Raw genomic sequence first — 25,304 nt, 5'->3', positions numbered from 1 at the left:
AAATATGTACAAAGTGTCCACACGTGATCGTCTTTTGAACAGCATTCTCTGAATCTTTTTGTTGAACTGCATGAGCAATAAACATATTTTCCTGTGTTAGCACTCAGTGCTATCTATTTATTTATATCTTCCAGACATTTATGAACCATATGATGGGACACTCATATAAAACCAATCAACCAGAGCACTTGGTTGAGTGATCACTGTGTCCATCCTTTAAAGCCCAAAGAGCTCAGATGACTGTTTGCCAATGTAGGGTTAACGGTAGTGGCATGTTTTATAAAGTGTACTGCAACACATGACCTCAACATGGCATCTTCAAATCTGTTTAATAAAATAAGAAGCACTTGTGTTTTTTTTTATGGTATTAAAAACTTCACCATAAAGATTTCTAAATACCCTGGTATACCATAGTAGTATCCAAGTCTACTTATGGCTTTCAGAAAATAAAGCATAAATGCAACCATCCAACCTCTTTGCTTTTTATAAAGTTCATGGTAGCAGGGGTGCCTGGAGTCTAGCCCAGCTGTCACAGGGTGAGAGGTGGAGTACACACTGGATAGGTCAACAGTCCATCACAGGGCTAACACAAAGAGGCAGACCATCATTCTCACTCACATTTGCAATCAGCAATTAACCAAACACATGTGCCTCTGGACTGTGGCAGGAAACTAGGATGAGTAAATGTGAACTCCAAACACTCTGAACCTCCTTCTTCTAGCCCCGTTACATTAAAAGGTATTATTTACTGTGTCTGGCTTAACATCCAGCAATATGGCATTGTGTGCTTTTCGAACCAGGCCTCAAAAAACAGTATTAGCAAGATTAACATCAGCCATACGTATCAAGTGCAAAAAAACGTAGCATTAGAAAAAATACAACTTAGTCTAATGTTTCAGAAAGGAAATCATATTGCTTTCTTTAGATTGAGGCAGTTCTCTATGGTTCCTAAATCTCAGGCACTGCAAATCATCAGAGAGACCACCATTCAAACAGTGATGAGGGAAGGAAAAACAAGCTACAAACTATAACTTTGTTTTACATGGTAAATCAGGTTGAGGGAGAGGATAGAAGACAAGGGTGGAGCAGAGATATGAAGGTGACTACCTCCTGCTTTTTTCTTTCTATTTTAGGAGCATCAAAGCTGCCAGAATTCATTTGTACTTTCACTGCCGAGGTTTGGTCATTTGACAAATCCACATAACCTATTACAACAACCCCACGTGTTCTTCAGTTTAGTCCAACTGCCAAGGGGAGGAAATAAAAAAAGTGGGTGTAGAGAGCTGCTGAAAATTATTTAAATATGATCATGACTGCACTAAACTTTTTTTTTTTTTTTTTTTCTGTTTGGCTGACAAACAGAAGCCGGATATTAAATGTGAAACTCAAAGCCTGAATATTCAGTTCAGTGCAATTCTGTCAAGGAATCTGCTTTCCTGTTAGTGGAGGAAAGCAGGAAGAGCGGGCTCATCTATAGACTCACAGACACCAGATGTTACATCACTTTCTCCAGCACCATCTCTTTCTGTGAGTAACCTTTGACCCCTCGCATGTCTCTCCTGCCATCAGAAAAAAAAGCTGAGGATGGCATTTGTGACTCTAGTGATAATTGCAGCCTGTGCCTCTTTAAGCTTCGTTGCATACCTGCTGACTTGTGATGAATACAACAGTTAGGTAGGAGGAAGGCGGGATAACATTACCAGTTAAACAGCATCTACTTCACTAATGCCATTGATTTAAGGTTGAAACCTTATCTTTTGAGGGCGTACACTTGGCTTCTGTTGGTGGAGCTGGTTGGTAGAACATATGGCAACAGCTCCACAGGGAGTGGTGGTGATCATGTGCCTTGGACAGTATCACTATTAAAAATAAGCAGGTATTATGGGAGTATAATCAACAAAATCAGTTGACATAACTGTAGTAATGATAAAGGGAATCAAATCAAACTATGAGGACAACAATTTGATTTTAATCTGATGTGCAATAGACAAAAATTGTATTGCATCTGCAACGCCTAGTTTGCCAAGACTGGAGTTCTGTCTGGCTATAGCCATAGATCACAATTGGATTTCGTCTGAAATTAGAGCTATTTCAAGGAGTTAATTTAATATTCAAGACACAGTTTAAATGCATGGACGAGGAAGCAGGGCAGAGGAGAAACACCGTTTTTATGAGAGAAATAATAAGAAGGCTCCAAGCATTTTCCAAGTTACCACTGCAATTGGCTGAGCATGTCATCAACCTTTATGTGCGCTTTATGGACAAAACAACACTAATTTGAATTTCCAATGAATTTCCAAATAAGACAACCCTTTATTGTTCTGATTCTTGATTTCAGGTGTCTCACACATTTAGACTTGCTCGGCTCTTCAGGATCTACAGAATGACTCAGATTGCGCTAAAGAGAGGAGCAACTTCAAGCCAAGCCTACTTATGTATGCAGGAAAAACACAATTTATGGTGTTACTACTGGTGACAGGTAGATGTGAAGCCAAAGGTCATTTTGTGACAGCTCCTGAGCAATGATGCAGCAGGAAACAACACAGAATTCATGGCACACAGAATTGAGAAAGACCACGTTTAGACAAAGAGAGACCCCAGCTGTGTTCTTGCCTTTACTTTATTATTGAATGGAAAACTTTATCAGCTTTAATATATAAAAGTAATGAGCACATTTTTACCTATGGCAATCTCTTCTATTGGTTGGTTTGAACTTTAGCTGGCCTTCTCTTCCTGCATATAATAAAAGTGCTAGCTTACTTGCAGTGAGCACAGAATGATTATTCACTAAGTTAGTCTGAAAGTGGCAACTCCACACAAACACGCAGGAAGAACTGTGTTAGGGGAGAAAATAAGATGAAGGTTCTCCTCATTTCATTTCCATTAATGAGGAGAGTCTTTAATTTTTTTTTAAATCTTATCTTTACCAAGTATAATCTGCAATAATAGTAACAGCAAGCTCATTATTGCATTGTACAGTTTTGAGTTTGAGGCTCATACTCGAGTCATTTTAGCGAGTTTTAAAATAAACTCTCCAGTCCATACAGCTTTCATACACAATGAATGCATCTGATAGGGTTCTACTTAAGCGTTGATCAGTAACACAGTATTACAGAACACTGAGATATTAAACATCCAGGTGAGTTTCAGTACTGTCAAATATGCATATGCTTTGCTTTGCTTCCAATTAAAGGGACCCATTATGGTCATTTTCTGGTCCGTGTTGTTATTCTTGGATTCTGCTGAGGTAGCTTTATATGACTTGCAGTTCAAAATAATCTTTATTTATCTTATACTGGGTCTTTGTGCCACCACTCAAACCAAGCCAATTTAATTTCTCTTCCCCACCTGTCTGCCTGAGAGGGGTATATTAAAGATATCTGGACTTGATGGCAACATACAGATCCAGCATTAACAAGCTGTCCTAAATGCAACATTTAGACCACGGAAAGCATCCATGAATGGCCACTGTGACATCACCGATCAGTTCTGGGCTCAGCATTAATGTTGTTGGGTTTTTTAAGCAAAAAGTAACCATACTTGGACAAAAAGATGAAGTGTTGACTGAATATTGTTCTCAAGAATCTGCTGGTATTGACTGGAATCAACTTTAACAAGAATTCCAGTACCTGCACTGGCCACACAGCCCCACAGCATGATGGACTGCCACCAAATTTTACTGTGGGTAGCAAGTGTTTCTCTTGGAATGCTGTGTTCTTTTTCCACCATGCACACCGCCTCTTCTTATGTCCAAATAACTCAATTTTAGTTTCATCAGTCCACACAGCACTTTATTCCAGAATGAAGCTGGCTTGTCCAAATGTGCTTTAGCATACCTCAAACGTCTGTGTTTGTGGCATGTGCGCAGAAAAAGCTTCTTCTGCATTACTCTCCCATACAGCATCCCCTTGTGCAAAGTGCGCTGAATAGTTGAACGATGCACAGTGACACCATCTGCAGCAAGATGATGTTGTAGGTCTTTGGAGCTGGTCTGTGGGTTGACTATGACTGTTCTCACCATCCATCACCTCTGCTTATCCAAGATTTTTCTTGGCCTGCCACTTCAGACCTTAACTAGAACTGTGCCTGTGGTCTTCCATTTCCTCACTATGTTCCTCACAGTGGAAAATGACAGCTGAAATCTCTGAGGTAGCTTTTTGTATCCTTCCTCTAAACCATGATGTTGAACAATCTTTGTTTTCAGGTCATTTGAGAGTTGTTTTGAGGCTCCCACGTTGCCACTCTTCAGAGAAGATTGCAAAGAGGAGAAAAACTTGCAATTGGTCACCTTAAATACCCTTTATCATGATTGGATTCACCTGTGTATGTAGGTCAAGGGTCAATGAGTTTACCAAACAAATTTTGTGTTCCAATAATTAGTGCTAAAGGCATTCAAATCAATAAAACGACAAAGGTGCCCAAATTTATGCACCTGCCTAATTTTGTTTAAGTAACTATTGCACACTTTCTGTAAATCCTATAAACTTCATTTCACTTCTCAAATATCATTGTGTTTGTCTGCTATATGATATATTTAACTGAAATTGCTGATCCAAACAACCAATGATTTATGCAGAAAAACCATGGAAATTATCAGGGGTGTCCAAACTTTTGCATACCACTGTATGATAGGGCCCTTGTAGGTCAATCTCTACTATTGAAACAGGCAGCACAGCTGAGAAACCACAGTTACTGGGGACAATGTGATGGGACTAGTAAACCAGAAAACTGTCTCTGCCCCTGTTTGGGAGTATTTTGGATGTAGTTCCAATGATAAAGATGAACCAGACCATTGTTGAACTCTTCAAGCTCCAAAAGCAGTTTATTAACCACATGGTTTTATTAAACTGCAAGTCTGCCATCATTCCTGCTCTTACTACTTAAAGTGGTATTATATTTCACTGCTGGGTGTACGGCAAAATAGTTTCTTTAATATTGTAAAGAACCTAGGATCAGTCAAAAGACAAAAGAACACAGACTTCCTTCATGCAAAACCATTCAAAAGTGGCAACTTGCCTGTTCATGCAGTATTACTATTTGAGTTCTTACTGGCCCAATATGTGAAGAAGATTCGTAAATTCAGAGCTTGAATTTTACTATTTGGATCACCAGCCCAAGTACATCAACTCATCCTGCCAGCATCTTGGAGACATTTAAGATATGAATTCTTTTCACCGCCAGCTTTAACAGTTACTGAGCATGGTTGAGGGTAAACTAGCCTGAACTGTTGAGAGTGAAAAGCAAGCCATCCGTCACTGAAGCATTACCAGACTGCATTACATTCAAACAAAACTCTCCCTGATGATTAGATTACCTGCCAAGCACAGATGGCAACTGATAACAGGCCGTGTTCAATAGCTAACCTAACAAAATATACCACTACCCTGAGGTATGAAATTTTAAATTGTTATATAGCACTTCTTAAATGTGACTTTCTACAGCAATGCTAAATAATGGTAAAGCTGGTCACCTTGGCCTTGAATAGGTTTGCAACTAACAGATCTAGGTAAATGGACAAACTTTCTACAAATATGTTGCATTCAGGCTAGCTAATTAGTTAACACTTTAATACTTCTTCAGTTATTTTCGGACAAATATGTCACAAATTAACCTCTACTATTAACTAAAAATATAATTAGTTTATCTTAATATATTACAAAAATACAGAAGCGGATAAAGTATTCAGATTCTTTAAGTAAAAGGACAAATTTAATAGTTCTGTGCTTGTAAATGTAAGCATAAACCAAAAAACAGTTTACAAAAAACATACAATTACTCAATGCAGACTATATATCTTTTTTATTAATTTTAAGGGTGTTTTTAATTGCTTTTTGCATTAGCTGACTGTTCAGTTCAAAAACTGACATTCAACTACAACTTTTGAACATGACAGCTGGAACCAGCAAATGTTTGGAACCAGCTGTTTGACTAGTCAAATAATTGTTTTGGCTCTGGATACAATAGTTCCTAATAACTAATCAATGCACAACTTATGTGACACAGCTGATAAACACTGACCGATAGGACAACACCAATGTTTGCCTCACATATCAGGACATCTCTAGTTAACAAAACAACACCAAAGTCTTCATATGTTTTGTGTAAAGAAAACTCGTCCATTAGAAAAGCTGTCAGATAAATGTAGTGAAGTGAAACGTGCCATTTCCCTCTGAATTGTTGTGGAATATCAATAGAAAGGAAACACTGGAAGACCTCACATCTGTACTTATGTACAGTATTTACAGTATTATAGGGAGTTATAACCAGCCTAGTAATAACGTACCATGTCTAATGATATTAGGTGACAGAAAGCACTGTGACCCGGGTGGTCCGCTCCTACACAAACACAAACACCATTACTGACAACTGTTACTGCTGTGTTAGCTAACTGGTTGTATGCACAGAGTGCAGTTTTTAAATCTCCATTTTTAGCTGTTAGCACTTTATTATCATTATTATTATTATTATTATTATCATTATTATTATAACGACCGACAGTACACAATAGCTTCATACCCACCTATACTACATATACATCACAGCAGCTAGCGTGATTCCTGTCAGTTTAGCTACAAAGCTAACGTCGTACAAGATTAACCTTCTTCCCACGTGAACTTAAACGGGGACTACAGGCTTGTTTACTCGCTGTAGGTCACTTCCAGGGAAAACACAACCTGGCTTAATGTTACCAATGACACGAACATCTGCCCAGCGTTAAAAGGCTATACAGCAGTGAGAGGGGGGCTAGCGCTAGCACCTTTAGCATCGTTAGCTGGCTGCCACCCCCCCACCGGTGGTTTTGCAGGGGGCATCGGGTTTTCCAAAAAAAGAAAGAAAGGGGAAAACACAAAGCCACCGGCACGCAGAGCGAGGTGACGCCTTTACTTTGCTTTCATGTGTTCGTCCGAAGGCGTGAACCCAAGTGACCATACCTCAGGATGGAGAATAGGGACGCAGCCAGCTTCTTTCTCATATTCCTCCATAGCGTCGGCCATCTTGGTGGTGATGCTCGCTGAGCATTGTGGGAAACAGGAGGCAGTGCAGGGGGGAACGGTCGAGGAGGAGGAGGAAGAGAAGAGAGGGTCTGTCAGAAACATTGGTGATGTACAGGTCACAGCACATAATAGAAACGATGTCTACAGTTGTATAGCAAAAATATATTTACTATGATTTATTATGTTTCCTATAAAATTATTCGGGTTTTTTTTGTGTGTTAGTACCCCGTTCTGGGGGTAGGAAGTATAATATACTAAAGATGATGGTTTGTTTTTCATCCATCCATCCTCTCATCTTTTTCAGGGTTGCTGGAAAAACCAGCAGCAGTACCTGCAGCAGAGTAGCACGTTACTGACCCTGCCACATTTATTTTAATGTTTTAGTTACTATTTTTTCTGAGATAGATTTACAATGTAATATATATATTTGTATAGCAGGATAAAAATTTATTAAATTGGATTGTTTGTGGGCCACTAAAAGTATACAAACAGCCAGTAAAATGTCTAATGTACTGGCCTGGTGACCCATCAGGGGGGAAAAGGATGTTAAACAGTGTTGACACTGCAGTCTTTTTACTTTTATGTGGTTTCTTTTTACATAACAGTAACATTTGAACTTACTGTTAACTGTTTTCAACTGTACCATTCACCTGGCATAGGTGTTTTTGATCCCCAGGTTGCTGTAATGCTTGCAAATGACGGAGACGTTTCCTTAGCATGTGGGACATCTATTCAATTTCAATTCAATTCAGTTTTATTTATATAGCGCCAAATCACAACAACAGTCGTTTCAAGGTGCTTTATATTGTACAGTACATCTGGCTGCTCTTCCTTTTGATCAGCAGTGGAACAGTGCATGGAGGAACATGATGAGCACTCCCAGAGTGACCTCTACAAAATGACCTCCAGCAAGTCACTGGTGTGAATGTCTCTGAACAAACCATCAGAAACAGACTTCATGAGGGTGGCCTGAGGCCCAGTGACCTTTAGTGGGCTGCATGCTCACCAGGCAGTCAGACTGATGTTTGCTATAGAATACTGGCAGTCCAACGCTGGCGCCCAGTGCTCTGATGTGTTTTCAAAGTGTTACTTTCATTTTTTTGAGCAGTGTATATTGAAGTGAAAGTGATCTTTTCAAATTTGAAAACAGGTTTTAGGATATACAGTCTTTATTTTTGGCATCTGTAATGAGACACTGGTGTAAATAAGCCATCCTCCTGAAAGGTGAGTTCAAATACAAGGAACTCCTTGGGGTTTTCCTTCAATATCTGATTTTGCAGACTCAGCTAATTAAATAGAAAACTCTTTCTAGTTCCCCTTACTTGATTTGCAGTTTGAGTAGTTTGGTTTTTGCCATTACAATATTACCAAAAATGTAACATCTTATTAGTTTTGAATCAGATCTAAAATCTGAGCAACCGTATGAGTTAAGTATGTATATCCACCCAGCTGGTATACTTACAGTATCTCATGAGCATTGTAGTTTTCAGCATTTTTATAACATAACAGTAGTATAAAGAGAGAGAGACAGTTATTTATTAATTTAATTTTTTAATTAATCCTTTACTTAACCTAGTAAAAATGTCACTGAGATTAAAAATCTAATTTCCGAGAGAGACCTGGTATCATGGCAGCAAAAGTTGATTTATTAGGAATACATGATTCCTAATAAATCGAGATAAAACTACAGTTTTTCCGGGTTGTAAATGGTCCAGTACTATTTGGTTTAGGGGAAAAATCCATGATGACAGAACTGACTGATGGTTGAATTTTTATGTGAAACCATCGATGACACTACCGTTATACCGCTTTACCCCTGTAGATGTTGTCACATCATGTGCATCTTTACCGAACCCAAAACTCCAACCACCACTAGATGTCACCGCACACCCAGGCATGGATACTTGCAGTTCCTCAATTTCAGCAGCTGCAGTAATCATTGTAGTTATTACTGGAGGCAGAAAAATGATCAGCTACATTAAAAATAAGATCGACCAAAAACAGACAGGGGTGCTCATGGTAGTTGTGACTCACGAAAACCCGGCAGAGGTAAAGTGATGTAATCGATCACAATTAATTCATGTACACGTCTCCTTAGCAAATTTAATCTCAGCAAAAAAAGCATTACTATATAAGAAAAACCTGACGGGTTATATATACGAATTCCAATAAGTAGTGTTACCAGATGCACGTGTAACTGTCAGCTGTTTGAAAGTGCACCAAAGCGATTACACGTTTGACACGTTTGCAAGGGAAAATCAGACGTTACCCGAGCAGGAGGGAAATTTCGAGCTGACGGGTCAAGTTATCCAGTAACAACCCGTACACGGGATATTAGCTGTTGGCTCTTCAAAATAAAGTCCCAAAGAGACTCAGGGCAACTGTAAAATGACCAGCTCTTGATAAAATAAACTATTACTATTTTATAAAAAGATGATTCCATTTTATTCACATATAAAACATTATAGGACGTAGTCTAGAGGGCGCTTTAGAAAGAAAAACAGGACAAATACGATAAAGACAAGACATAAACTTTTATTGATGTGAAAATTAAAAAATTGAAACAAAGCGCACACTGAAGTATGTATTTTTAAACAGATGTTTGTAAATTGTAATGCAATTTAGTTTTCATGAATTAAATCAAACAGACAGGACACCCAAAACTGTCTTATTTGGATAATTTTGACTGAAATACATAATACATAAATACACAACGCGGACGTCTTAAATGTTTTTTTAATACCCTTTAGTTTGAATTCCGCGTCCGGAAGTCGTGCATTTTCCGGTTACGTTACTTCATTTGCCACAAAAACAGTCCTGATAGAATCGTGCAGGCACGCTGGTGGCTAACAAATAGACCGAGGAATGCTGGTAAATAAATATTAGAAAGCGTATTATCATTTTCAAAGTTGATTTTTAACATTTCAGACATTAAAACTGGACCTACGTGAAGCCGGCGGGCTGAGGAAACCGCGAGTCATCACTCGTTGACGCTGCCCAAAGACGAGTACCACCCGTAAACATTAACACATCTAAAGCTAACTGTTAGCAGACCGACACACGCCCCGGTGGACTGCTTTTAAATATTTACAGGCAGCTTTTTCCTTTCGTGGCACAGCACAACAGGAGATCTCCGGTGGAGCAAAGGTAAGCTCAAACAAGCAAAGAAAAACACCGAAATGAAAGCTAACCCTACCGCCTGCTGTTGATTACAGGCGGCTAGCCTAATGGCTAATTGTGTGTGAGGCTGAGTGACAGCCGTGACTGCAGACGGGTAGTGCGTATTATTGTGTAATAAATCAGGATTAGAGGTAAGGACCGTAGCAGCTCCCGCATCTTCATGCTCTGTACTTGTGACCCCGGCATCTGTCCCAAGTCAAACTCCACATTTAGCCTGTTGGTGCTAGTTAATTCAACGCGAATGCACCCCAGGGCAACGCGCTGAGTGATGAGGCAGGCTAAATTTGGATTTCCTGCAGCCCGCTGTATCCGGGTGATGTATGGGAGAAGCTGTGGATTATAAACCACACCAGGCTTTGCCACTTCAGCGGGTCTAGTGCTGATAATGTTGTTGCTTTTCTAACCCCCACCCCACTCCACCCCACCCATGCTGCCTTTCAGTCATATCTCGCTGCCTGTGTTGGATGTCTGCAGCTCTATTTCCACTTTCACTTGACAGGAGACAAGCGCTGAAACAGGAGAATCATAGGGCAGCAGCAGCTCTTGCTAACTGTGTCAGACAAGCAGTACATCCGGTGGGTCCTGGCGTGGTGTCTGATATCTGATATTACCATGTCATGTTGTCCACCTGCGATTTAACAAAGTGTTTTCTCTGTCATACTCCTTTTGAGTATTTATTTTTAATAGCTGCAAGCTAATTCCACATTTAAAGACTTTGTAGTCTTATTTTTCTTGCTACTCAAAATATGCAGTGAGAAGTGTGAAGTTATGTTGGGAACTAAATCTTGGGACCAGACTTGGCATCTGGCACTCATAAATTTATATTTGCAATATTTCCATATTTCCGTCCTGTGCCAGTGTGCATGTAAAGAAGGGCAATCCCACACTTTCCATGGCAAACGTTTATTGAGGTGTGCAATCCAAGGTCACGGGAGTAACCAGCTCATTTGCCAGTCAAAAGGAGTTTCCACTGAGACCTTTTTTGAAGCACTGCTTGTTCCCTGCACACATATGGCTTTCAGTTTGAATGCTAGTTCTACTTTGAGAGCGCAGGCATGATATTAATGCTGACATGCAGAGGAAAAAATAGAGAACTCATTTGACTTTTGTTTGTTTTTACGGTGATATAAGCGTCAGCAGTGCCTGGAAAAAAGGAAGCCGAGATGATTTCCCACAGGTGTATTTCCGTGCATGAAAAAATAAGTGGTTGTTTCTTCCTCAGTAAGTCAGGCGTGTCAAAAATGAGGCCTGGAAGCCAGAATTGGCCGGGCAAAGGTCTTCCAGTTATTGCATCCTTCATTTATTTCTGATTTGACTAATTTATTACATTTCAGTGTATATTGGTGGTCTCAAGTCAGAGCATGTAGTGTTTGTCTGGTGTGATTCTGACCCATGTTGTTCTGGAGTGGAGACCAGGAAGCAGGTTCAGCAAACTCTGTGAGTCTAATAATAAATGCTGGGTTGATTTTCTTGTTCTGGAAAGACTGATCAGAGTTATTTCAATCAGCTCTTGAGTATGCTCACCTTGAGTTAAGTGTGTGCGTAAAGTAGAGAAAGCAAGCAATCTTCAGTGGAATCTGATACCACGATTCACCATGGCAACGGGCAGATAAAGAACAGAATCTCCTTTTTTTTTTTTTTTTTTTTTTTTTTTAATCCAGTGGAGCGAGTAATATGAACACATGCCTGATCATGATATTTATCTCAAAAATTGGGTGGGGGGAAAAAAAAGAGTTATTTTATTAGCTTTGTCCACACTGTCATCATCTGTAAGAGTATAAAAGTTTGATATAAAATATCTAATTTGTTATACTGGGATTTGGGGTCATTATTTACTCAACCTGAATTTTCATTAGATGAAGCTTGAATCTTGATTTGACATTTAATTTTCAAAGCTCCAGATCTGCCCCCAAGCAAGTTTTTTTTTATTAAATAAAAAGTGGTTTTTTTTTTCAGTAATTTAACTTTGTAAAAAAAAAAAGAGAATTTTTCAACGATTACCGGATAAAAATGAGTAATGACATTTACAGAAAAAACTCTGCTTTAATGTTCCCGACTTTAACCATGTGTAATTGCTAATATTAGTCTTCACTGACTAATATTAGTCAATATGGCTCTTTTAAAGCCACAGTAGAGATGTTTTACTGAGTTACTGTTAATACTAAGAGTTGAGCAATTGCAACTGTTTAACATCTAACTTAAAAAAATACAGGGCAGCTTTCCAAATCTAATGAAGGTAAAGTTTTATCCATAAAGGGAAAACGTGTTATAGCTAAGCTTACATAAATTGAAATATTTCAGTGTAGTTTGGAAGGGTTAGGCATTAAATGGTGATTAAAAATGGGGAACATAACCTGTTCCTGACAGTTTTAGTTTTGATTCTCTCAGCTGCAGACTCAGTGCTGTTTAAGGGTTTGGAAGTAAGGATTAAATCTAAACTCACAATTTTAACATAAGCTGTGTTTAGGGTAGATGTTTTGTAGAGAATATACTGGTCAGTAGTGATTTCACATCTGTTGATCTCTAATCTGGAACCTAAACATCTATGTCATAAGTTACCATGATGATGTAATTTTAAATTGAATAGCTTTTTTTTTTTTTTTTTTTTTTTTTTAAGGATACATGTGGCCTTGAAGAATCCGGCTGTAGTTAAACATTCACCTTGTGTTACTGAAGCTGGTCATTTATTTTGAGCTCTGCAATGAGAGAGCCTTTTTTGCATACTATTTACCAAGGTGGTTATCTGGTTGTATATTTATGCTCCACACAATTCAAATTCATAGGTAAATTAGCTATGCTTAAAAGTCTAAGCAAATCAGCATTTATTTGTGGGACAGGGCACCTTTACAGCTGTTCTCTGTAGAGCTGTGAAGTGTAGGCTCATAATTTTGTCACCTATTGTTATTTCATTTCTACACTCTCCATAGGAAACAGAGGAAACTGTCAGTGCTTCTGCTGTATATTTGACTTGATGCTGACATTGTCATTGTCACCCACAGAATAGTAGTACCAATAGCCAGCTGCCAAGTCTATGGATGCACTAAAATGATTTTGTTTTTCAAAGGTTTCATCTGCTACAAACATTCTGTAGTTGTTACTAGTGTTTGCTGTTGAAGCACTTCTCTGAAAAGCTTATTGCTTTCCAGTTAAATAATGCCACTCATAGCGTGTTTGCTTCTCACCCGTCATATCTCCTAAATTATACTGCTGTGCAGCGCTAACATTTTCTAGACAAATGCCCTGTGACAGACTGGTGACCTGTCCAGGGTGTACCCTGCCTCTCATGCTATGATAGCAGGGATAGACATCAAGCCCCTGACCCTGAAGCGGATAAGCGGAAGGAAATCAGTGAACACATGAATGAGTGAAATGTACAGCTTGAAACTGTGAAATTGAAATAGTTAAAGATTGTTGCTATGTGTGTTTGTAATGTAGACCAAGAACAGTTGGCGCTTATCTCAGCTGATACCGGATATAAGCCTAGAGCCTGGGGAAATAAAGTATGCTTTCATAGGGTCTAATCATATTTACTGTCCTTAAAGGGCATCACAGCAAACAAATCACCGACAGCCTCCCCTGCTCACTGGCACAGACTCACCTGAAAACAAGTAGGGATGCACTCATCTGACTTTCAGTCCTGATACAGATACCTTGGCTTTGGGTGTTGGCTGCTACCAAAGACTCATTGGATACTAGTATTGAATTAATAAACGTGGTTCCACACTGTGAGGAAGAGACTGTGCAGTTTTTCTGGCTCAGAAAGCTCCTTTGGGAATGAATACACAAGTAACCACAATATGTATATGAAATCTAGATTTCCTTATTTCTGACCATTTGATAGACGAAAGTGTCTGTTATGTGTGAGCAAAGAAACCCAAATAAACAAAAGTCAAAATAATTCAACTAAAAGTGATATTACTTTGTAATAGGCTTACTTTTCTTTAGATTTTAAGTGGATTAGGACTCGTTTCATTTCAGCTCACAGCCAGTGCTTTGTTTCTCCCCTCTTCCTGTGCTCGCTGTTTCACCGTGTGAACATACAGAGTGGGGCAGACAGAAGATGCAAATCAAAATAACAAAACATTTAAATGCAATAAGAGCTTTCCAGCAGTTTTGCAAACTAACCAGCAAAATTTAAAAAGTGAGAATGCGGTCATTAAAGCACCACCCATGGCAATTTTTTCATCATCGGCCTATTTGACTGGTGTTTGTAATTAAATAGCTGTAATGTTACAAACTACTGACCTTATCAGTTTCATAAAAGAATTGAATAAGGTCACTGTGGCTATCAAAGGATGAATGTCTAATATAAATATGTGATTACTATACATTACTATCTGAACAGTGTTAGGAGCTCTAACTAATGATGCTTTGATTCTCAAGTTATTGAAGTGCCAGGACAAGTGCATCAGAGCGGTGTAATCTCCCCAGCTGGGATGTCCGGGCAACTGGATGTGGTTTGGCTGATTGGATGCATTGCTCTGACAAATACCAGATGTGCTCAGAGTGAGATAGCGGGCCCTCATTTTTTTGTCGTTGCGGATTTATCCAGCAGCGGTACAAAAATAAGATTACATTCTGGCATACTTCTCCCTAGGGTGTAGCTCAGCAGCCTTTATTGCCATCTGTAAGAAGGTTATCTGAGGCTCACCAATAAAAACAAAAACAAAAAAAAACAAACAAACAAAGAAAAAAAAACATGAACAAACAGCTGTTTTAATTCCAGTGAAACCACATAACTGTGTGGACCTTTAATTTCATTGTCGCCTGACTGCCATTGGGCTCAGACATCAAACAGAAGTGAACAAACACACCTTCAATTTGCTTAATTTGTGCTGTCTCTGGTGATGAAAGGATTCAGATCTGTGCAGTTTCTTGTATCAGCCTTGCTCCAAGTCCAGTGCCAAACCGAATTTGTCATTTGACAAAAAGAGAGCGGGACTCTGGAAATCTTTTTAATTGTCCCAGCCAATTAAATTCAGTGTCCACTCTCATTGGGGCTTTGAGGAGAGCTTTGGAAGTAGGGAGACCTTATAAATGTCCACCTGATTGTGTTGCCTCCTCATGTATTGCTTAAAGATCTGCTTCTTGTTTTGTTAGAAACATGATGGGTGAAGCCTTGTGTATAGTTTAAATTGAGTTTGTTTTTTCATGCTAAACATAAAAAACATCACTAAAAAGGGTGCAGTTGGAACTTTCACGTGTTCGACAAGTGCAATAAAGCATCATTTCAAAACTGTTAGTTAAGTTATTATAAAAGTGAGTGAGACTGTGATCAGTGTGGAACCTTGATGTCCTTCAGAACTGTCACTACCAGCTTCTTGGCGTCTACAAGATAGTGCTTCATGTCTTCCTCCAAAAAACATGCCCTGTCTGAGCTCATAGGTTGACTCATGAATGGCATTAAAGCTCGTCTTAGCACAGGGAGTGGAGCTGTAGGTGTGTGTAACCAGTGACCATACCTGACATTATACAGAGAATGTTTTAGCTGTGTTACAAAAGGAAGTAAAAAAAAAACCAAACAAAAAAAAACGTTCAGGATAAAACAGTTGACAGGAGGAGCATGTGATTACCTGTGAATCCTGTTTTTAACATTCAGCTTGAATGACAGCGATCCTCTGGTAAAGCTGTAAGAAGGGATCTGTGTAATATGTCGGTAACGTGTTGTGTAATTGACCTCTGTTACTGCTATGGGTGTATTGTTCTCATACTCTTTGGGCAAAATGTTTGGAACATTTTTCACGTGTAGTGGCTAACAAAGAGAAAAATGATTTCAGGGGGACTTGGATCAGAAAGGGAAGTCCAACTATATTCTTTTTGCCAACATGTTGCTGGTTCCCAGTGTTCTTCATGTTTTACTTACACCCCCACCGGGAAGCTAAATTCCACGTTGTTACTCCATATTTTATGGTGTTTCTTCTTTTCCATTCTTCTATTTTAAAATGTGATGCAGCTGCATTTTTAAAATATCAAGGCAAAAAAGAAGGCCAAAATTGCCTTGTTCTTATTGGCAGAAACAAAAGTCATGATTTTTCATCAAGGATCTGTTAGATGGATGCATGTGAGCAATCCTTGATGACGTTGAATTTTTCTTTCCTCAACTGAAAGTAGGGCTGCACGATTTTGCATAAAATGAGAATCACGATTTTTTTGCTTAGAATTGAGATCACGATTCTCTCACGATTTTCTTTTCCAATATAAATATTTATTGCACTTATTAACTGCACATCAACTTCGTAACAGTTGAGACTAAATGAACATAAAAACAATAAATATTTCATTTTGTCATTGCCGCAAAATGTTGTGCTGCTTGTAATTCCGTCTCCACCGTTGCTCGACACTGCGTGTATAGAGCAGGTAGTGCAACATTTGAAAAATAGTTGCGGGACGGCACTATGTAGCGTTTGTCTAGGGTGTTGATCATTTTCCTAAATCCCTCGTTTTGCGCAGTGTTGATGGGAGCCATATCTTTAGCCAGGTGATAAGTGATTGCCTCCGTAATTTCTTTGTGCCTGCGGGAGTTCGACGGGTATGGGGAAGCGCTGTATAAGGTTCCCGTTATTGATGTGGTTGACCGGGACGGATTTTCTCCTGTCACTTTCTTGGCTTTTACAGCTTCGTCATCTCTCACATGCTCTCCGTTGTTTTATCCCTGCCAGCTGGCTTTGGTATTACGTGGTATAAGGCTCCGCCCTTGTCATTTGTTGAGCAGGAAGAGTGAGCGCTTGTTTTCATGCAGATTATGTCCCGGATCAAAATGCGGTACAATTGTCATCTTTTTTTCCTTTTTTTTTTTTGTAAATCGTTGTCATTTGGAAATGAGAAGATCGCACATAAGTATGAATTGAGATCGCGATTTTTCTAACGATTAATTGTGCAGCCCTAACTGAAAGCATGACATTTCATCTGTAGCATACACAGACATCCACACCTCTGAAGTCTCCAGTGTCTCACAGCTTAGTTGCAAGCCTCTTCATCCAACTTAGCAGACACTAGTGTTAGACTGCTGGGATTTACTGGAAAAGGAAAATTATAGCAAGAATTATGAAAAAAGATGCATACAGCTATTTTGATATGTTCTTATTGCCTTTACCACAATTTTTCATGATATAAAAAAGAAAGAAAAATTGGTGCCCACCGAAGAGGTTCCGGTCTTTCAACAATTGAAAATCACCAGGACTGTGATTTCTTTATTTACTTATTGTAAGTAGGGTTTAATGCAGGGGTGGGCAATCTCAGTCCACGAGGGCCGGTGTCCCTGCAGGTTTTAGATGTGTCCTCGAACCAACACAGCTGATTTAAATGGCTAAATTAGCTCCTCAACATGTCCTGAAGTTCTCCAGAGGCCTGGTAACGAACTAATCATGTGATTCAGGTGTGTTGACCCAAGGTGAGATCTAAAACCTGCAGGGACACCGGCCCTCGTGGACTGAGATTGCCCACCCCTGGTTTAATGTATTCAAGTTGGAAATGTTTTTTTTCCCTGTCAAATGTGTGAAAATATTATTGGCTTTTGTTATGTTATCGTTAACAGAGTCTTTGTCTTAATTATATGCAGATCAATCATGCTGCCATATGTAATCAGCCCAAAAGCTTATTTTGAACCAGGAAAACCCTGCAGTTGGTACACACTGATATTACAAATAGTACTTAGAAATATAGTGATTCATAATCAGTGTTATTTTTTACAGCAGATTTTGATTTTAGCTTTAATCACAGTCTTTTGACCAAAACGTCAGTTACTTTTAGTCATAATTTAGGCAGCTAAGCTTTCAGTTTTAGTTGAGAAAATATCATAAGATTATAACAGACTAATGATTCATTTGAGTAAAATATAACGTGTAAATTTTTTTTCCGCATTTCTACCGATGAGAGTTAATCCACATGGTTTACAAAGTGTTTTATTTTCCTTGACATTAAACATGAAATATGTCCATACATCTTCTCTTCTCTTTCTTCCAAGCGTTGACACTGTGTCTCGTTTTCATGAGAAACCAAGAGCATGGAAGTTAGTGGTACTGTTTCCAGGGTCAGATCAAACCTGTGTCTGAGCTTACCCCACAAGGAGATTGCTTCTCATTGAATCACTTCCAAATTCGTCCCACCTTTCCACACAACTTAATTCATTCTGACTGGATTTCATCTCTCCGGAATATTTTCGTCCTGTTTTTAATTAATTGATGAAAGTGTCTGTAGGTTGCATCTTAGTTTTTGTCCTCTGCATTAGTTTTTATTTAGTTATCGTCTTGTTTTTCAGTTGTTGCAACATTGTGCAGAGTTTTTAGAAAGCTCCTAGTCACTGAATTAGCTGCTACTGGTCAGTAAAGGAACAATTTACAACCCAGTCATGATCTATTGGTGCATACAGTTATAGTCTTCTTAACTGAATCTGTCTTTCTGAGCTGGAGTTATAGGTGTTGTACATGCTCTGCTTTCTGGTGTCCTGATTCACACATTCCGAACTCTTAAATCCTGCAGACAGCTGCAGCTTTTTGAGGGATGCACAATGCATCGCTTTTGATGCTGCTGTTTGATACAGCAGGACGGGAAGGCATTGTTTTGCTGAGCTCATGTTCAGAGAGAGTGTACAATGTTCACCAAATATCAAATTTTATATTACACCAGAATCCTGGAACCTATTATTATAGTCAACAAAATCTTACCGACTTTAAGCTTTTGCCAAACATTTATATCAATCACTGAGTCCTCTGCATCTCCTTCGTGCTGTTGGCAGAAGCACTTTGGAAATCACCACAAGTCCGGCTGCAATAATCCCTCCGGGCTAAGCCGTGACCTGAGAGAAAAATGTTGTGGCTGTGACGTAAACTCGCAAATAAATACATCACATTTCATTCCCACGGAATTTCCATTTGGAGTGTCACATCCATAAGCTTTTTCTTACTAATGTCTCGCGGCACCAGTGATCATAGCTATTCATGATAGGCCAGTGAGGAAGAAAGGAGCTAAATGACAGTATTAACTTAGCTGATACTGTCATCCAGAGCAACTAAGGCTACGTTCACACTGCAGGTCTTAATGCTCAATTCCGATTTTTTTGATCAAATCCGAATTTTTGTCTGCTTGTTCACACTACAAATAAAATGTGACAACAAACGCTCTCTAGTGTGAACGCTCAAAGCGGCCCGCATGCGCAAAAGACCCAGAGCAAACAGTATTGTTTGACTGATGGCCCTTAATATAGAGACTTCGGACTTCACGTTTCTCAATTTTTGCTTTAAGTTATTTTGTTATTTACATAATAACGTAAATAACCTAATAATGATCCTTATTGCTGTTTTAGAGGAGCGGTGCTTCAAAGGATAGTTGCAGATTTCTGTCAGAATCTGCAGATTATACAGTATAAATAAAATGTTCACGTTTCTCCAACGTTGTATTCCCAAAAGTCTCTCTAACATCTACACTGGATGGCCAGGAAGTATTCGCGATGTCTTCTCGCGCACTTCTCCGGCGCTGATAATTGGCGTCTGTCTTGTGGCAGTGACGTAAAAGACGGATTTAATGCGACATGACCGTTCACACAGCAGTAGCTTTCTAAAACATCGGATATGTATCGGATTCAGTACCACATACGAAAGTGACCCAGATCGGATTTGAAAATATCGGATTTGCGCCGTTCACACTGTCATACCATGATCGGATATGGGTCGCATAGGGTCAAAAAAATTGGATTTGATGCACTTTCGCCTGCAGTGTGAACGCAGCCTTATTAAGAGGTCATTCATCTGCGCTGGATCCCCAATGTGACATAATCATCATAATGTAGCTGTAATAAAGATGCACTGACTTCCCTGAAATGCAGTGATGACAAAAGAAAAAAACAGGCCTTAACACAGAAACTTAATATAGTCAGGGTTTTTGCATGTCAAGTTTGTTATTTATTGTCAATATTTTGTTGTGCTTCTTGTCTGTCTTCTCAACAGCCCTTTAACTGCTGATTTGTGGGGGCATCGTCCACCTTTGTTCCAGATTGGGCTGCCTTTACGGAGTCTCTTTTGAAGGCTTTGGGCGGACGATTGTAGTTATTTGTTTAACAATGAGAAGTTGAACTGAGGTATTGTTGGATGGTTAAGCCTTTGACTGTGCTTTGTCCTTGATTAGACTTTGGTTACAGTGTTCTAGCTAAGCTTAAAGGGAGAACAACCGACTCTGCTTTATACATTTTTTGTTCTTTCTTAAAATGCCTGCATTCTTATTAGTACCCTTCAAAGGCTTTCTATTACAGTGGTGTAATCTTCTTACATGGCTATGACTTGTGCACCATCCACCAAGGTCAGATGTATTCAGATAGCCTCTCATTGCAAAGCTTATTTAGCAAAGATTTAGGGAAGTGTTAAGGGAGAACTTGACTGTAGTGGGCTTCTAATTGATGCAGTCAGGTCACTTTTGACAATGAGACCTACCTTTAATGGATGCCATGAGTAATAGATTATCAGGTTACAGACTGCAAGTACAAAATCTGAAGAGTTTCCCACAGGTTTAGATTCAATCTGTGGAAAAGGTGTGTGTGTGTGTGTGTGTGTGACTGCATGCATAATTTCTTAAAAGAATTATTAAATAAGGTCATTTGTAATAGGGCTGTTCGATATAACGATATATATCGGATGACAATATAAAAACGTCTATCGTTTCATTTTACGCTATCGTTTGTTTCGTGGTGTCGCAAAATAAACTGTTTACGGCAATATTTTTTCATTATTTTGATGGTCACTGTAGTGGCTATATTAATTTCCTAAAGTTCTCTCTTTCTCTTATATTTAATATAACCACACTACAGACGGACAAGCGCTTGTTTTTATGCCGTGTCCGCTTGTTTATTTTCCACAAACCTTTCACAATAAAGCTCAAGATCCTGTTGAGACTTTTCAAAATAAACTGAATCACGTGAAAGATGCAGAGTATTTACGGATGAGAAGCAAAAAAGAGCCGTCAGGTGCTAAAAAATAAACCTTAGATTCAAACGTTAGAACAGGGTTTCCCCGCAGCACGCTGTGTAATAAATACTCACAAAGAAAACGGCAGCCGTTACAACTTGTGTCTAAAAATGTATCGTTTCATGCATCAGTTAAAACACTCGACTCCAGGTACGCGACGCCCAGCTGGAGACACTTCACGCAAGTCGAGCTGCCCGACATTCACAGAATTTACAGAAAATGTTACATTTTTGTGATTTATATCGTTATCGGACGATAGATGTCTTAATATCGGGATATGAGATTTTGGTCATATCGCACAGCCCTAATTTGTAAGTTGATGCGCTTGTTAGGGCTGCCACGATTAGTCGACTAATCACGATTACGTTGACTATCAAAATCGTCGACGACTGATTTAATAGTCGACGCGTCGTTTGAAGCGTTGTAAGATCACAAAAGACGCAGGAATAAGTAGTAGGATTTAAGAGTGTAATAACGGACTGAAACAGAAGATGGCAGCACTGCATGTACAAGGATGCCAGCTGCCGTTAAACCCCGAAGAAGAAGAAGAAGTAGCTCCGTCCCAGAATTCATAGCGCAGCCCAGCTCAGTTTCCAACAATGGCGGCAGCTAGTTAGTTTTAATATTACTCTTATTATTCTTTCTGGGTCACAAAATAACTTTAACATATTTAACATGTTTTCAGGCGAGAATGTAGCTGTGTAAACCGCAAATATCTGCTCAGTTTATCAAGACACCACATATTTTCAAAAGCGCTCCGACGTTTTCGGAGACGTCCGTTACCCACTAGCTCGATAGCTAGCCGGGGGCAAGGCTCACTAGCGCCCGTGAGAACACCGGACTCCCGGCAAATCGTTTTCAAACCCACCGCGGTCTTTCGCTACTCAGGTTAAACGTATATGAGTCACTTAGATAACTTACAAATGTTATTGTTTGGCTTTTTTTTTAGTATTTTATTTGTTCCTGAGTAAATCGGTTTGGCTGAGATGAAAGTTATAGGTTTTACACAGCAGCTAAATAAACGTCAAGCAGACAACTGATTATCAGAGGTGTGAGATGCTTGAGAATATACTCCGGGGTCCCGTTATATTTTAGATAGCAAGGAGCAGACAGCTGAGTTTATTAAACTCCACCGAAACAATCTGCAAATGCCATTAAAATTTAATAAACTATCATCTTGTCTTTATTTTTACTTGGCACATACCTTAAACACTTAAAGCTGTAAGCTAATGATAGTTATATAAGAGCAGATGCATGCTGGTGCAATAAGCTGTACGTTTTACGTCCAACGGATGCATGATCTGATTAGTCGACTAATCGCAAAAATAATCGGTGACTAGTCGACTATCAAAATAATCGTTTGTGGCAGCCCTAGCGCTTGTGCTTGTTTGCAGTCCCAAAAAAACAGCAGCACATAGCCCAACAGGTATGATGCTATGTCTGGATAGATTGCTGAATGATTGAAAGTGGACAGGAAAGAAAGCAATGGAAGCAGTTCAAGAACGGGAAGAAGAAAACATCAAGGATTAAAAAAAAGCAGCATGAGAAGCACACACAGTGGCTGTATTGGACAGAGTGTGAGCTTTTACTGACACTCAGGTCTTCGTATTTTATAGCTTTGGTTGGAATAGCTCACTGAATGTGGTCCCACATATTTTGACACTTCACCCTGGTGAGCGTAACAGTTACAACATGTGAAAGACATACTGCAAAACAGTGTGCACAACCATGCTGTTCCCTTTAGACTGGTTAACTCAGCAGATCTCACAGCCGACCTGTGGAGTAGACCAAGAACTGTAGCTAGAGTTTAATTTGGTTTGGCTGTGAGATAAAAAAAGACTCTTGCAACAGCGACCCGCCTACTGTGTCAATAGGGAAACAACACTGGAAAGGCTGGGTAAATGTGATTAGTAACGACTACACTGTCAAGGTAGTGTTCATTTTCCTTTGTTCAGTCTCCCTCCCCTCACCCCTAGTCAGTCGCAGAAGACGGCTGCCACTCCCTGAACCTCTGATGGAGGTCTTTTTCCTGTTAAAAGAATCAGAATCAGAAGACTTTATTTATCCCCAAGGGGCAATTAACATACAACAGAGCAGCATAATGTTGAAGATGAGGACAATAAAAACAGGCAATAAGAGTGAGATAATTGCCTGAATAGAGTTGAGTGACCATTATCTGGACCCAGTGAAAGTGTCTGTGTAGAAAAAAACATGATTGTCATGTGCTTTTATGTTTTTATTTTTTAATTTTTACACCCTTTCAGAATGAGAGTTAATTGTGTGTTAAGATTTTAATACATCAGGAAATTGTTTAGGTTAATTTCCATGTTGAATTTTATTTAGTTGTGAATCTGATAAAAGTATTTGTCAGTCAAATCAGGTTCTGAAGATTCCCTCGAATTTCTGTTACTGTTGCTCCACGCAGTTGTGTAATTCAGCTCATTAATTCCTCCTATTTAAGGAGGTTTTTAAAAACATTTTATTAATTTATTTTTTGGAATTACTGAGGAAAATTCTGGCCCTTTAATGGTATTTGATAAAGTTTCCAGAGAATTTGTGTAATGTTATAGAAGCCAGACTGTTTACCCCTTCAGGGAAACAACACTCAGACAAGCATAAGAACAATACAGGTCATGAAGTTGCTCCAACTTAATTATGTAAATTCCCTGAAAAATGTGTCACAGGGCAACAGAGGTCAACGATGCTGAATGGCTCTGTTTGCTAAAAATAGCTGGTGCACTCAGGATGCTCTAAGGTGCTTTGGATAAAATAATCAAATTTCCTCTTGCGGTTTGCCATTTGATCAGCGTGTCTGTTGACATTTCATCTACATGTCTTCAACCAAATGCACTTACAGGGCTGAGGTATGGTTTGTGTGTGCTCACTTTTGTGCACATGTACAATCGTCCTGACCTCAGCTCTGACCTGACTGTTCTTCCCTCAGGAACACACAGACACACACACAGCTGGGTGCTTTTGTGAGCAGCTTGTTCCCCCCACAGCTGGACTAGTACACACAAACACTCACTAATACAGGAATACACACATCCTGCATGCTGTGCACGCAATTTTAGTACCCAGAGCAATGAGATGGTAATCTTAAAATATCCAAGCCAACTGTGTTATTTCTTTGTGTCCACGAGATTCCCACAGAATTCTTCCAAAATTAGCAAACACCAGGGCAGAGCATGTGGGGTTCAGAAATATGGAAGGCTGGTGTATAAACAGGACATAAGGGCAAGACCGGGAAGATTTATTTTAATGCCATGAGACACAAGATTGTATTACCTGTGAGGGGCTTCTGGGTGAAAGCTGAATCCACTTAGCCAGGAAATTGGAAGAACAATTGTGAAGTCATTATAGCCAGCTCTGGTGATCCATGCAGGTCTTTTGTAGTATAGTTTTGCTCTAGAAATACCCAGTCAAATTTGAACTGGTGTATATTGTTAACCATAATGCTCTTTTGTTTTTATTTCTAAAGGGTGTTATCGATTGCTAGAGACAAAAATGTATCTAGCATAGAGCAGGGCGATATGGCCAAAAATATTTATCACGATATATATTTGAAAATTTGTGATAACGATATAACTGATGCGAGACAAAATACAACTCCACAACTTGACTAGCGCAAAAAAAAACCCCCCATCCATTTATTTTCACTTAAACAAGCAGCTGTTTTTTTTATGTGCATTAAAGCTATATAAAAATTTGCACTTTTTCCGGGCACATTATTTCGGTGACTTTAATGAGGCATGTTTTATGAGGTCTCCATCTGAAAAAGGCTTTCCATGTCTTGCAATGAGTTGGGCGACCTCATAGCTGGCTATTGTAGCCTTTTCCTGGACAATTTCAGCACGAAAAAAATACTGTTGCTGACCCCGCAGGATAGCTACCATTTGCTTTAATTTCTGCTCTCGCTCAGCACCAGTGTAGGATGCATAGGCCTGATGTTTGGTTTCATAATGACGTCGTACATTATACTCTTTCATAACTGAACATGAACACCAATGTTGTTTCTCCATTCGACAAATGCCATGTTCAAAAATGACCTGACACCCAAAGTATCAACGTGAAGATGAGACTGGTGTCAAAAATGCAGGTAAAAAGTAGCCACATCCCACATATAACACAGAGGGACAGGATCCCTGAACGTTTACCCAAAGTGTAGTTGTTTTTT

The 25,304-nt window shown here is 39.2% G+C and overlaps 1 protein-coding gene across 2 annotated transcripts in view; it reads right to left on the bottom strand.

The window, feature by feature from the left end:
• The window catches only part of zdhhc17 (zDHHC palmitoyltransferase 17), a 34,077-nt gene extending 24,791 nt beyond the window's left edge, over positions 1-9,286 (bottom strand). The window contains exons 1-2 of one of the 2 annotated variants that reach the window (XM_025899596.1): positions 9,265-9,286; positions 6,933-7,012 (exon numbers count right to left, since the gene is read on the bottom strand). In XM_025899596.1, coding sequence (XP_025755381.1) covers positions 6,933-6,995 — 63 coding nt within the window. In that variant the 5' untranslated portion in view covers positions 6,996-7,012; positions 9,265-9,286. Of the gene's footprint in view, positions 1-6,932; positions 7,013-9,264 lie in introns of those variants that run through there. The other variant, XM_003449790.5, reaches the window with a different exon arrangement.
• Positions 9,287-25,304: the final 16,018 nt, after the last annotated feature.

This window comes from Oreochromis niloticus, linkage group LG17, assembly GCF_001858045.2.
Source record: "Oreochromis niloticus isolate F11D_XX linkage group LG17, O_niloticus_UMD_NMBU, whole genome shotgun sequence".
In the NCBI taxonomy this organism is placed as follows: domain Eukaryota; kingdom Metazoa; phylum Chordata; class Actinopteri; order Cichliformes; family Cichlidae; genus Oreochromis; species Oreochromis niloticus.
This window is presented reverse-complemented; position numbering and strand designations above follow the sequence as displayed.